The 14,056-nt window shown below is 33.1% G+C and overlaps 3 protein-coding genes across 4 annotated transcripts; 2 read left to right on the plus strand and 1 right to left on the minus strand.

Moving 5' to 3' along the window:
* Positions 1 to 987: 987 nt before the first annotated feature.
* Positions 988 to 3,350, minus strand: LOC11440711 (remorin). 2 transcript variants are annotated; one of them, XM_024780066.2, is made up of 5 exons: positions 3,271 to 3,350; positions 2,537 to 2,742; positions 2,251 to 2,443; positions 1,770 to 1,860; positions 988 to 1,403 (listed from the first exon to the last, which is right to left on the minus strand). In XM_024780066.2, exons 1-5 carry the CDS (start codon positions 3,294 to 3,296, stop codon positions 1,203 to 1,205), a joined length of 717 nt encoding a protein of 238 aa, XP_024635834.1. In that variant the 5' UTR covers positions 3,297 to 3,350; the 3' UTR covers positions 988 to 1,202. The 2 variants fall into 2 exon arrangements, with proteins under 2 accessions (XP_024635834.1, XP_003598936.1); XM_003598888.4 differs by having other exon boundaries at positions 991 to 1,403; positions 1,770 to 1,851.
* A 3,938-nt stretch (positions 3,351 to 7,288) lies between these two features.
* On the plus strand, positions 7,289 to 9,039 carry LOC112420052 (uncharacterized). Its single transcript, XM_024778658.2, has 4 exons — positions 7,289 to 7,454; positions 8,003 to 8,318; positions 8,411 to 8,652; positions 8,734 to 9,039. The coding sequence occupies exons 1-4, from the start codon at positions 7,326 to 7,328 to the stop codon at positions 9,037 to 9,039; spliced, it is 993 nt and encodes a 330-aa protein (XP_024634426.1). The 5' UTR covers positions 7,289 to 7,325.
* A 75-nt stretch (positions 9,040 to 9,114) lies between these two features.
* Positions 9,115 to 10,942, plus strand: LOC112420487 (uncharacterized). The gene is made up of 2 exons (XM_024780197.2): positions 9,115 to 9,208; positions 10,598 to 10,942. Exons 1-2 carry the CDS (start codon positions 9,143 to 9,145, stop codon positions 10,925 to 10,927), a joined length of 396 nt encoding a protein of 131 aa, XP_024635965.1. The 5' UTR covers positions 9,115 to 9,142; the 3' UTR covers positions 10,928 to 10,942.
* Positions 10,943 to 14,056: the final 3,114 nt, after the last annotated feature.

Raw genomic sequence — 14,056 nt, forward strand, 5'->3', positions numbered from 1 at the left:
GGTGGATTTTTTGTATTTGAATATTTTGGAGTCTTGTGTTTGATCCTTCTTTATTTAATTTGCAGAGCATGGTTTTATGTGGATTAGATTCTAATATATCCAACTATATTGTTACCCAATTGCGGGTTATATGTTATATCAACCAACAGTATTTGCTAATGTTTTGATGCATTGCATAGCTTGAAGGTCCATTGATATGTATAATTGTTTGAACCATGAATAATTTACATTGCTACTAGCAATTTACTTTTGCCAGCATTTGCACAAGTGCTTTCTTTTTCTTTTTTTTTTAAGCAAAAAAGGCTGGATGCAAAGATGCAAATCAACCTAAAATTCATTAAAAAGAGAACAAAAATACAAAAGGGATGGGACTAGGCCGAAACTCCCAAAGAAGTATCTGATAAAGAAGACGCAGAAGAGGGCTGCAAAGGTGAGAAAAAAATTAGTGAAAGACAAGAGTAGTCCTCTATTCGCTATTTCTGATTTTCTTCTCAAGTTCTATATTTTCTAAAAGAAGAGCATTCCTTTAAGTTGTAGGTTTGGAGAGTAGTTCGCTACGATTTTGATGTCAGTCTAATACCTTCTTCTATTGTATTTAATTTTGTGTTTCTCTATATTTACATTAATGTGTTTTCAACTTTTTTTTCTTTCCAAAAATGTTCTCCCATTGTTCTTTTCATAAACCATAGCTTCCTTCTGAAGTGGTGAGATTACTTCTAGGTTTCCCTTTACTATTTTACATATAGTACAAAAATGTGCTTTGGCTAGAGAACTTTCCAACTTGAAAGACTTTGTCTTTTACATCAGTATGGTGTGCATTCAAAGGACATTTTTAACCAAAGTTGAATGCAGCCACGCCATCATGCTATGGCTTGAATGCAGTTACGGCCTCATGCTAAGTCTTGAATGCAGTATTTCCTTCTAATCTATTCTAGAACAGGATTGAGTTGAACTCTTCAACACTTCCTAAAAGGTGAGGAGAATTTTATAATGGCCAAAGCATAAATTTTATTGTTCCACTACACTAACGTGAATTAGTGCATGATGTAAAGTGCCATTTTATTGAACAATACATGTATTACAACCAGACCAATTAAAGTTGAAATTAATATACAATTTTAGCAGCTTTAATACTATATAAAACAATTTGACAAATAATATTTGTTGTGTATATCATCATTGGATGACTCTTGTTCTTGATCCTATAAAGACTTGAAACAGAAACATGTGACAGGGACCTTTCCTGTTTTTCTAATTTTGTTAGCTTTTTCTTTAACCTTTAACTCTTCTTTTCTTCTGTTGTCTTCCAACTCTTTAATTGCTCTTTGTCCAATCATATCTATCCTTGCTATCTTTCTCTTGTAATGTTCTATTGCATTTGCTCTTGTGTAATCCAATTCATTCTGTAATTGCATCATAAATATTATCAACTTCATGAAATTTAATACTCCCTCCGTCCCTAATTATAAGACCCTTTTGAGAAATTTTTTTGTCCCTTTTTATAAGACCCCTTTGCTATTTCCAACTACATTAATTATTTCTTTACATACATACCCCTATTTATTATACATCTTTTTCTTCAATCAACAATAAATAACATGTTGAAAACATAAACTAACCTTCTTTCTTAAAGGATAAAATTGTAAAAACAATAGTGATTACAAACAACTTTAATACAAATATCCCCTATCTTAATTCCCGTGATTTTGGCAAAAGGGTCTTATATATAGGGACGGAGGGAGTAGTAAAAAAAGAATTTCAATGCTAACCTTTTTCCTTTCCATTTGTTGTTTTGCTTGAACTCTTTTCTCACCCTCCCAAGAAAGGATTTGGGACTTCATCTTCTCATACCTGAATTTTCTTGCATGGACAAGAATATACTAAATTTATATTTGATGACTACATATATTATACCCTTTAACAACTAAGTGTATTATGTTTTTATAAAGAAAAACTTTAAAATTTAATTATTATAATTCTAAGCGATTGATTGTTCATTGACATGCAATCACACTTAGTGCATGTTTGGTATTGCGATGGTTTTGCTGAAATTATGGTGACTCTGTGATTTTTTTTTTTATATTATTGAAGCTACAACATATTCTAATCTTTAGGGAGTAATTTCATGAAAACAATTTTTTAAAAAAATATATCAATAATTTTAAAACAATTTTTTTTAAAATAAAAGTGTCATTCTTTTGAAATGAAAAACTTAAGCAAATGAACCTAAAAGCTATGTGTTACCATTACCTCTTTTGAATTCTTTCCATTTTAGCCTTTTCCCAAGCTTCTGCTTTTGCTTTGTTATTTTTGTTATGTAATACAATCCCTTTTTGATTTTGATACCCTCCTGTTGGGGATGCACCACTTGAACTTCTAAGAGGTAAAGCACCTTCTGGTGTCCTTGTTTCTTGTCTAAATGGCCTTCTCATTGAAGTTTCACCTAGGTGGGACACACATAACATTATTCTAGATAGTAATTAAATAAATTTATTGAGCAAATATATATGATATCTTTAATAAATATTTTGTTTACCATAACTTGGTTGCTTTGGTATATTCTCCTCTTTTCCTCTTATAGTTAGGTTCTTTGAAAACTTTTGACTATCTCTTACTTTCTTCAAATCAAGAATCCCTGCTTCTTCTAATGAATAAATGGAAAATGCAGTAGCTGCTATTGCAGTTACAAACTCATCGTCTCTTGTATGCTGCTGTGATTGTGGTGGACTAGAAAATGATACTCTAGAATAATGCAAAAATGACTTTTTGTTAATCCTTAAATTATTTTTTTGGTCCCTTATGTTACAAAAATTAAATATGTTGGTCCCTCAGGTTACAAGAGTCATGTATTTTGGTCTCTTAATTTACAAATGTTAGCCATTTTGATCCTTAGTTAAGCAATTTCTAATGTTTGTATCTTAGAGGTTTAAAGTTACAAACGTTTATAACTTAAGGAGACAAAATATTTAAGTTGTAACTTAAAGTGACCAAAGTGAAACAAAAAAGCATAAGAGACAACGTTTATAATTTAAGGGACTAAAATCAAATAACTTTTTAAGAGACCAAAATGATACATAAAAATAACTTAAATAATATCAAATAAGAGGAATGCATATCAATGGTATCACTAATCTCAACCCTTGATCAAGATCAAATGGTTGAAATTTTGAGATTTTTTTCATTTGTTAAAGTTATGTAACTGTTCAGATAAAAAAACTACACAATAAATATAAAAAATATATATATAATTCCAAAATCTAAAATAGGTACCTTCTTTGGTTGAGCCTATTCTCCATTTTTGAAACTTGAGAAATGTATGAAAACGTCTTCTATTTCCTTTGATTGTAATGTAATTGAAGATAGATGAGTACTGTATATTCATTCTTATAAAGGTGAATAGGACATGCAAAGAAGCAAGATATAATGTGCTTTACAAGTAGCCTTAAGAGGAGGCAAAGAATCTTATTTGAATTTGTCTCAAAACACCACTAACCCAAACATGTACATAAACCTCTATTAACAACTTGTTAAACATAGCTTTCTGGCTAGAAAGACAACTTTGTCACACAACTACTTTTAGTTTTTTTAATTAATATGGGCTGAGACATTGATATTAATGATGATAAAAACACACGTAGCAGCTATATTCTTTTTTCCCTTGGAATGGGAGAGTATAATTGCACGTTCGTATGTGGGCTGAGACATTGATTTTAATTTATTTTTTGAATCATATTTAATCTATCTACTATATCTAATTCTAATGTTTATTCTATAAAAGAAATTCCTTCAAAATAATTCTATCAAAAAAACTATACTTTTTTCAAATCGTCACTTTTTTTATAGCAAATCTTTTTGTTTAAACAAATAGGAGTACAGCAATCCAATAATGTATTCTTCTCATATTATGTATAACTTTTTTTTGACAGACTCACACTAAACTAGTAAAAGACCAGTGCATTCACACGTATCATGTGATATTGCAATTATTATATAAAAAACAATTACATTAGTAATATTGTGAAATATTTAAAGAAAGTAAATGAAGATGCACTTATTAAGTAAAGGGTTGATGTCGGACATGAAGTTCGTGGATAACATCAGAAAAGACAAGCTAAACGATTTCAATAATCTATTGGAGAAAGCTGAGAAGTACATACAGTACGAAGAGATGCAAAAGGTCGACAAAGCAATGACATCCCGGAGCGAAAAGAAGATCTAGAATCCCCGCGATAAGAAGTTTGGGAAAGATGGTGAAAGGTTCGACTGAACCCCAAGGAGATATCACCAGATCTACCACGAGTACACACCTCTCAATGCCTTGCGAGAACACACTTTAGAGGAATATGCAAACGTTGAGTTCCGTGATGAGGGAGTGGACCGATGAAGATCACAGAACGGATAGAATTTGACAAAAGCAAATAATGCAGATTCCACCAGTATTCAAGCCATGCTACAGATGACTGTTTGCAGTTGAAAGATGTCATTGAGTATTTGATCTAGGGAGGGGAAGTTATTTGATCTAGATGTTATGCCAAGTGATTAGTACGTTTGTCTCTAAGAAACTAGTTGGAGATTCTAGGTAGATTACTGTACACTCAATGCCATTACTGTTAAACAGATTTCCCATTTCAGCAGGCATTTAAAATCCATTATGAGCGCGCTTTTCTAGCCTTATTTGCACCGAATCTTGGTGTATATCCTCTCTCTAAAAGACCACTTGCAACGCTGGAGATAGTGTTTCAGTGCCCTTACCATGGTTACATTGTATTACAAATCCGTTTGCAATCTAGGTTTGAAACACTGCAAGCTAATTTTGATTCCCCAAGTTTTTATTTCCTCAACACTATTAAAGAAGCATGTTTTCCAATGGTTTGATAAACCTCCCAAGCAGAGTTTGATTACTTCAATAAGGCCAAGATTGTGGCCCCTAGTCAGGTTTTGCCTAACATCAAAGAGGTGTTGCGCCATGTTTTGTTAGAGACTTGTTCGCCATCACCTTGGAAGTGAAGAAATGGTGAACCTGCTTACTAATTCGTAAGTTCATTATACAAACTGATCAACACAGTTTCTGAGAGTTAATGATTCCGATTATCCAAACACTAGAGATAAGGTGCTGATATGCTGTCCTGGGTCCATGACCCCTCGCCTACATGGTTGGAGCTCACAATTCCTCACTGTGATTTCCTACCATACTTACAATCAATTTACCGAACAGATGTAAACCTTAAAGAGTTGCTGGTCAAGGTTCAACAAAATCAACAATCGTACCGACACTCTCAAGTGCTCAGAGGAATGCTCACTACAAGAAAATTGTCATTTTACGACACTGACATTGCGACATATTGGCTTAACTGTCGCAAAGTTGCTTGTTTATTAATGTTTGCGACAGTTCATACGACAGGTTGGTCATATGTCGTAATATTTTAATTCTAAAGAGTAATGATTTTCAGCGGGAATGAAAATTAAAGAGCGCTTCTTCCAAATAATTGGCTCCCTCCATTTATTTTTAGAAAAATAAAAATAAAAAAAAACCATCATAAATCCATATCACTCACAAATCGTTCCAGTTCTTCCTTCACTCACCCAAGCCCCAAATCCATATCACTCACAAATCTTCTCACTATGATAATCAAACTCAGTCAGCCAAACCCCAAATTGTTCCAGTTCTTCACTCACTAGCAAATCGTTCCACTTCAACTCGCTTTCTCACTGTAAGTTTCTTTTTCTTCGTTGATTTTCTCCCATTGTATGCTTTGATTTGTTTATTTTTTCTTCATTATTATTTGTTCCGACCTTGATTCAACTTAGAAAATTTGGAGCTGATGTTCTGAGTTTCTTTGAAAATCATTCTCCCTCCATCAGCGAAACCCCAAATCCTTCACCCACCCACCCACTCAACAAAACCCCAACTCATAAAACCCCAGATTGCAAATTGTTTCAATCCCTAATTCTTTTTCCTCCAAAAGCCAAGTCGATTCTCTCTAGCAAAACCCCAGATTGCAAATAGCTTCTCTCTCACAAAAGCCCAAATCATAAAACCCCTTTTGTTTTCGACGGTCACGGCCGTCCGGTTCGAAGTTTGCACTATTGTGAAGGTCTTCTTTTCAATTCTATGTGTGTAATGAATTTAGGTTTAAGAATCTAGGTTTTTTTATATTTTTTATTTTATCTTGTGTGCAATTTCAAGAATTTAAATAATGAACTGTATGAAAACTTGACAATCATTCAAGAAATATATAGTAATATTTTATTTTATTTTGCTTTGATTGAAACTTTGGTACATACATGTTTTGATTTATGGCTGTAACCTTGCAAAAAGCACATAAAATCAATGGAGATAACACATATGTCAAGTGTTTGTTCCCATGTTGTAGTGAATGGACTTGAATTCAGTGCTTAAGTGAATTCTCACAATTTGTAGTAGTGACTCTCTGCTGCCATCTGCTACCCAACGGTTCAAACACACAATTTGTAGTAGTGACTCTATTTTCTAAAATTGATAATGTATTCTTGTTGTTTTAGCTATTCTTGTTTTGAGGTGGGTTGAGTTGGTCTTTTCTAGTCGTTTTGGTGTGGCAGTTTTTTGGAGGTGGCGTGTCTGTTCTGAGTGTTGGGGGATCAGCTATGGTTGTCTTTGCCTTGTTGTCCCCTGTTTTCCCTATCTGGTATGGGTTGTAGGGTTCAGTTGCAGCTGTGCTTGCCTTGATACTATGGTGTTTTGCGTATCTCGTTTTGTTGGGTTGTGTTTGAGGTTGTTATGTGGAAGGAGTTTTGTTTTTCTAGTTTTTCTTTTGGGCGTTGTCTTCCTGGTTTGTTCTAGTATGGGTTTTGTTGCATCACTATTTTGGGGGAATGAATTACAAGAAGATTACTTCATTTTTGTCTTTCAATAAGTGTCATAGTTTATAACATGATAAAATTATATGATGTTAGTATGAATCTGGTATGTAAAAAAATTAGTTGTATTTGAGTTACTTGCATCATTGCATTAGTTAGTTTAATTTTATTTTGTTCCGGCAGAGTTCATGCTTTTTAGAAACAAAACATATTATGGTTGTCTTTGTTTAATGATATACAAATGTTTGAATATTGTAGTTTTCATTGAGGACCACAAGTGCCTATTCTTCTCTAGTTTTAACCATTTCTTAAATATTGAAGGACTTGTACACTTGATAATATATGGAAAGAAAATTTATCGATGATTTTATTTATGGCTAATTTTGTATTACACAAGATACTTTTACTTATCTTGTGCATTGTTTTGACTTATTTATCATCAATGCTTGCAGCGTAAGTGTTTTTGGAGTCTCAACCTTGTGAAAAAGATGACACCATATGAATATGCGCGGAGCAAAAGAATTGAAGTTATTAATGAAAAGATTCACGCTCTCAATCTGCCAATTCTCGCCCAATCCCTTGTCAAATCGTCTTCTGCCACTAAAAAACCTTCATCGGTATGATTTATTGATTCTGAAGCTTTAGAACCTTTTTTTTTTTTATTGATTTCTGATTCATCAGTTTAAAGGATAATGTATCTGATATGTTTAAAAGAACATATCTTTATTTGATTTATTTTTCTTGCTTAATTTTGATCTCATTGGTGTAGTAATATTATCTCACTTGTCAAAAAAATGTTTTAGACTCAGAATAGTATTTTTCTTAACTAATTATGAAACTTAGATTTGATGTTTAAAGGATAGTTTATGCGTTAGCTAGAAATGTATGATATTGTTTAACTGTGTTATAGACATCTGTTGCAAACTCATTCTCAAACACTTCTCAACTTAAAGAACCTGAATTTAACTTTGTAGTGAGATGTTTGCATTCTTATCTATATATTTATAATGTATTGTTGATGTCAGATGTTGTTTATGGCATACTATGATTATGTACATGAAAGTGTGATCTTAATTTTACTTTTGATTCCTATAGTTATTTTTTCTTTGTTGGACCAACCAAATCCCTCCATATTTATGACTGTGATCTTATTTAGTCTGTGAAGGGTCGTTCAAGGTTTGTACAACCTGGAGCTCTTAAGGTAGCAAACAAGAAGCGCCTTCGTTCGCATGACTTACCACAAGCCCCTCCACCACCCACACATGTGACACCACCACCTGCACCAGTCCAAGAGACATATCCACTAACTAGCAAGGTGACAACACTGCCGGAAATAGTCGAGGTGACTGAACTGCCATCTTCCCAGGCCACATCACATAATCATTCTATTCCATTCCCTGATTCTGAAGATGACGTGTTAGATGATGCGCCGAATATTACTCAAAAAAAGAAATCTAAATATTGGGATTTAGAAGTTATAAGTAAGTGATCTAATTCCAAATTATCTTTAAATAATTTAATTGTTTTACATCATTGACTTATGCTATATTTCACTTACTTTCTTATGTGTTAGATGGGGTGGGTCATGTTTCAAACATGCGTTTAGTGGTGTATGATGTGTTGCTTGAATCTCCTAATGGAACAAGGATAATAACAAGATGGAATGGCCGTCAACCAGTGGGAGAAGCAGCTGGTTTTTTAGCGAGTTTTTTGGGTACCCTTGCTAGAATGTATAGAGATTTTCCAATAATGTTTGAAAGTTGGGACAAAATTCCAGAGAAAACAAAAACTAAAGTTTATGATGAAAAAATAAAGGTATCATTGATATACAACTATATATTTCTGATTTATTGTTTCTTTTGTTTAGTAACTATTATTTTATGTTTATGTTTCAAGACAAAATTTGTTGTTGATGATGGAGACAACAAAAGCTATATTTTGACAAGTATTGGAAGGAAATGGAAGGATGAAAGATGTCGGTTGTTCAAGGAACATTATAAATGGGATCTCCCATTAGAAGTGAATCTTGCGAATTATCCACGTCATATTGGCCCAACCGATTGGGCTCTTTTTGTAGCATATAGGCGGAAGCCGGACACGCAAAAGAAGGCACAAAAAAATGTAGCAAATAGGAAAAAACTAACGACCCCTCATACACTAGGAAAAAAGTCTCTTGCGAGGAAGAAAGATGAGTTGGTATGATTCACTCAATCTGTCATTGATCAAATGCTTAATTGCACAAGTACTTATTATATGTGGTTATTTGTAGGAAGTAAAAGATGGTCGAGAATACAGTAGGGCAGAAATGTTTTCAGTTTCTCATAAGGACTCCAAAGGGCTATATGTCAATGAAGAGGCCAAGAAAAAAGCTGTAAGTGCATCTTTTCCATTTATTACTGATGGGTGTAATTGCCTTTTCCTGAATGAAATTGTACAATTATGATTATGCACAAGTTTGACTTAGGTAACTGACTATACATGATTGATGATTCATTTTGGAATATTGTAAAGCAGACAAAGTTCACTGCTGATGTGTATATTGTTTGGTTAGATTGTGCAGACATTATTATAGATAGAAGTAGAGTAATAGAATGCATACAAAGAGGGAAGATCTAGATTCATAGCACGGCTTGCATGCCTTAGATAGATCTATCATATAAAGTAAGAAAAAAAATTGACGTAAATATCACAAGATTCAAGCTAGGTGGATGATTAAAGAAATAGATAAGTGTTTTTTGAGGTCAAAAGGTTCCCTTTAAACTCAAACAAATTTTATAACAAAACCATAGCACTTGATGCTTTATGGCACTAAATCATGGGTGATGACAATATAAGCATAAGCTGAGTGTTGCAGAAATCAAAATGTAGTCATTGATGAGTGGAAACATAAGACAATATCAGGAATAAATGCATAAGAAAAGTAGGGTAACATAAACACCTATTGGGAAAAGAAATAAGAACCTCGCCTATGATGGTTTGGCTGTGTGTGAAGAAGGCTAAATGAAACCATAGTAATGAAACTTATAAAATTATAAAATGAAACACTAGCATAGATAAGTGAAAGATGATTTAAATTAATTACAGTATCCTTCAACTCATTAATGACACTTTATTATATAATTATCCCCGTTGATTAAGCTAGTGAAGTCTGAGCCCTGAGGCATATTCTAAAAGTCTTAATACATCTTTCTCCACCCATTAGCATTCACATTTTGTCATGTGAATATTATTAATAAATATCAAGCCCTAGTACAATTTCCACATCTCAAATGAATACAATCATTGAATTAAATTCAGAAAGTTAAATCAATAAACAAAGTCTTATCCCTCAAAAGAGATAGTCAAATTGCATACCTTTTATTTCCAATACTCATACACAGACTGGAGAATTGTGTATTTGACAGTCTGAGCTTGTAATGGCTGCAATTTATAGAAAACAATTTTTGATAAGCTAAATAGGATTCATATGTTTGTACTGCAAGACAGTGATATGAAATGCACAGTGAAACTTCAAAGATGCTCCTACAGTGTCTAAAAGCTAAACTTATCAACACATGGAACAAAATTGTTTCAAGATAGATTCTTAACACATAAAGACCCTAAAAGAATTTGACCTCGATAGCAGTTTCAAATTGTAGTAGCACAGGATGCTAATCAAACAATTTCGATGTATGATTGATTGCTTTGTAAGTCTCACATAGTGATAAACATCTTGTGAAGTACCTTTGTTTATCAAATAAGAGCCCTGGATAATATGCAGGAACAATTGCAAATTGAAATGCAAAACACTCCTGAGAATGAAGCATTTGTCAAAGTGTTTGGAAAAGAACATCCTGGATATGTGCGTTCTATGGGACTTGGGATACCACCATCTCAAATCTCTACTTCTCACCGTGCTAGAGCGACATCTTCCTTTGAGGCTAATGAGAAGATGTTGAAAATGCAAGCCGAAATCGATTCACTTAAGGATAAGGCTTCACAAGTTGATATCTTGAAGGAACAAGTGGCATTTTTGATGCAAATGCAGAATTCTAGAGAAAAACAGGTAAAATTGTATTTTCACAAGTTTCATTCTTGTTGCTTGGATTAGGATGTTAAGTTTTAGGTAGGGATGTGCATAGTTCATAAACCAAACCAAACCAAATTGTATACACTTCCCGAATGATATTTTTTATTATCAACATCAGTTTAAGGTTGTCCCGGTGTTGTGTGGAATCATTGATTTGGATTGCAAGTTTCAGGAAGTAACTTGAAACTCGTAAGGACCTGCTGTAGTAATTTGAAATTAACTATGCATGGTTGCTGCCGTAATTGAGGATGTATTGCATCGGTTGTAGCAGTTTAACTATACCTTTTTATATACTTGTTGCAAATTATAGGTAGTTTAGTATGTGATGAAATAACTTTAATTGGATTACGGCTTTAAAATTTGGATCACGTTTAGATAATAATTTAGTTAAGGCTAAACAAATTTTTTGAACACCTAGTTTTAGGGGCTGGTTAGGTTGTTGTTGTCAACTTCTTTGGAGCTCGACTTTGGATTTTGTATTTTTTTACTTGGTTGTTTGGTGTTATTTTTACAAGGTCTGTTTGACTTAGTTGTTTTATTTTATTATCCATTTTGAATAATGTTGTTTTCTTTTGTTTTGAGTGTTAATGAGTAATTTGATATTGCTAATCATTGTCTTATTTTATTTTTCAGCCAACAAACGCAGAATCACCAAGAGATGGTGTGCGCTCCTCCGAGTCTAGTTACCCACCTTGAGAATCATGAGCAACATCACTAGGGATATTTAGATAAATATTATGAGCTAATGATGATGTACTTTTTTGTAAAGTCAACCATTGAAATTCACTTGTATTTTGGTTTTTGAACGTTTAAGCTACTTTATTTCTAGTTTTAATCAAGTTCATTCAATGTATGGATCTGAATGTTTAAGCTACTTTATTTATAGTTTTAATTAAGTTCAATGTATGGATCAACATTGCCACTTTTGGATGGTTTATATGAATGAAATTAAGTAATTTATAGTTATATATTATTTTTTAAGTATTTATTGATTAATAGTTTCATTTTAAATTAAGATTAATTGTTATTTATTCAGCTGTCAAAATTAATCTAATGAAAATTGACAAATAAGAAATATTATTAAAAAAATGAAATTTATACATTTGCGACAGTTTTAAACTGTCGCAGCAAACCTATAAGACCCATCCATTCAAAATTAAAAAATCACATTGCGACAGTTACAACTGCCGCAATACCTTTTACGACGGTTGTAACGACAGTTTCACGAACCGTCGCGAAATACCTTTGCGACATGCATTTTCTCGTCGGTTGAGGAACTGTCGCAAATGTCCGATTGCGACAGTTTAAACTGTCGCAAAGCCTTAATTTACCTGTCGCAAAATGACAATTTTCTTGTAGTGGCTCTTTTGCAAAAGTAAAAGCTCTGTATACCTCCAGTGCTCCTTCGAAATGCTGCTCTTGGAAGAATTTCATAAACAAAGGTAGGATGGTTAAAAGAAAATATATATTAGGAGGGCATGGTAGATCGATTTTATGTACCTGCCCATTTCAGTATGCTTCCTAATCATTTGACTGCTGTCAAGGTCGCTGACCTGTTTGCCGAGATTATTTACCGGTTATATGGCATGCCCAGATACGTTTCATTACTCAAATCATTTTCAAAGTTTGAAAGCATGCATTTTGAAAAGAAAATGGATCAAATTAATGTTCAACATAATTAAAGCCTATAAAACCATCAACTCAAGATTTTTAGCACTGCTACTGTTGTTGATCAGTTTGAGAACAAATAAGGTAACTACTTGAATGATTTTTGTTAGTGGCATTTGTTGCACCAGCATCAGGCACCGGGTGCTGTGGCTGGTATTCTTATGTTTCTTCTAGTTCAACCTTCATTTCTCCATGTTTTAATTGTGAATGTTTACTAAACAATTTGGTCTTTGCTTTGTTTTCTATGGAATATTTTGATTTTGATTCTGATTGTCATTTCTTTTGTTTTAATTTATGGTTATCACAATCAAAACACTAGGCTTTTTTATAAAAAAAAAAAAAAATCACTCACAGTGACGATCATCTAAAAATTATTTTGCATGAAAATATTTTTGTATCAAAAGCCATGATTCATTATGGAAACTCCATAACTATTTTTACCATAAAAATATGTTTATCATGCATTGAATTCACATGATCAAATTATGGTTGATCAAAGTTTTTTTTGGTTGGATTAAATTTTTTCTTACCGTTGGAAACATCTTATTTTGGCATATTTGTATTTGGATCATTATGGGGGGCATGATTTGAGCTTGTATGATTTTTCAACCCATAATTGACCATGCAATAATTTTAATTGATTATGCCTCCATTTGTGTTAAATTTTCAACGGCTAGTCCTAAGGGGTTGCACGAAATTCCCAATAGAGCATTTTGGAGGAGAGTACTCTTAGGGGTCAATTTTTGGGACACAATCTTTATTTTTTCTATTAAATTGTTTTGACATTCCTTCAAGCCATCTTTAACATGGTCTTCCTTATACACAAAGAAAGGAACTTTTTTGGAGTAGCAGTTTCAGGTGTGTTACCAGTTTCTTGATAATGTTCTTTATACATATTACCTGAGTGCAGGTTTCTTGCTGGCTTTCTAAAAGGCCGAGACATATGATGCAAGCCTTGGTTTTCATAGTGAGATGAACTAGCATAACCACTGTTGTTGTTGCATGTGTTAGCAGAAGTACAAATATTAAGCTTTTGAAATTTGAGAGTCCTTTGAATTTCACGTTGAGGATTGCAACCGTTAGCGTTGTTTTGATGAACACCGATGTCAATGGTAATAGCCTTACCACGCTCATTAGCCATGGTGAAAAGGGTATCAAAAGAGGAAAGATTCAACAAGAAATTGAAAAAAGGAGAAACAGAAACCAAGAAAACCAGAAAAAGTCCAAAAAAGAGAAACAAGCCATGTGTACTGTTTTTCTGTAAATTGTGTTAGCGAAGAGAAAGATTTAGTGTCTTCATCAAACCAATCCCCATAATTGTCACTCTTGTTTCATGCATATTCATCCTCCATGTATAGATGAGTATGCATCACAAAACTAAGTATATCCATGTTAAAGAAGTGCATGAATTATATATCTTACATTTTTTATCAAGTTCGATCCTTCTCTTTTTGATCAAGCTTGATCATTCTTCTAATTCTA

Source organism: Medicago truncatula, chromosome 3 (assembly GCF_003473485.1).
Source record: "Medicago truncatula cultivar Jemalong A17 chromosome 3, MtrunA17r5.0-ANR, whole genome shotgun sequence".
In the NCBI taxonomy this organism is placed as follows: Eukaryota; Viridiplantae; Streptophyta; class Magnoliopsida; order Fabales; family Fabaceae; genus Medicago; species Medicago truncatula.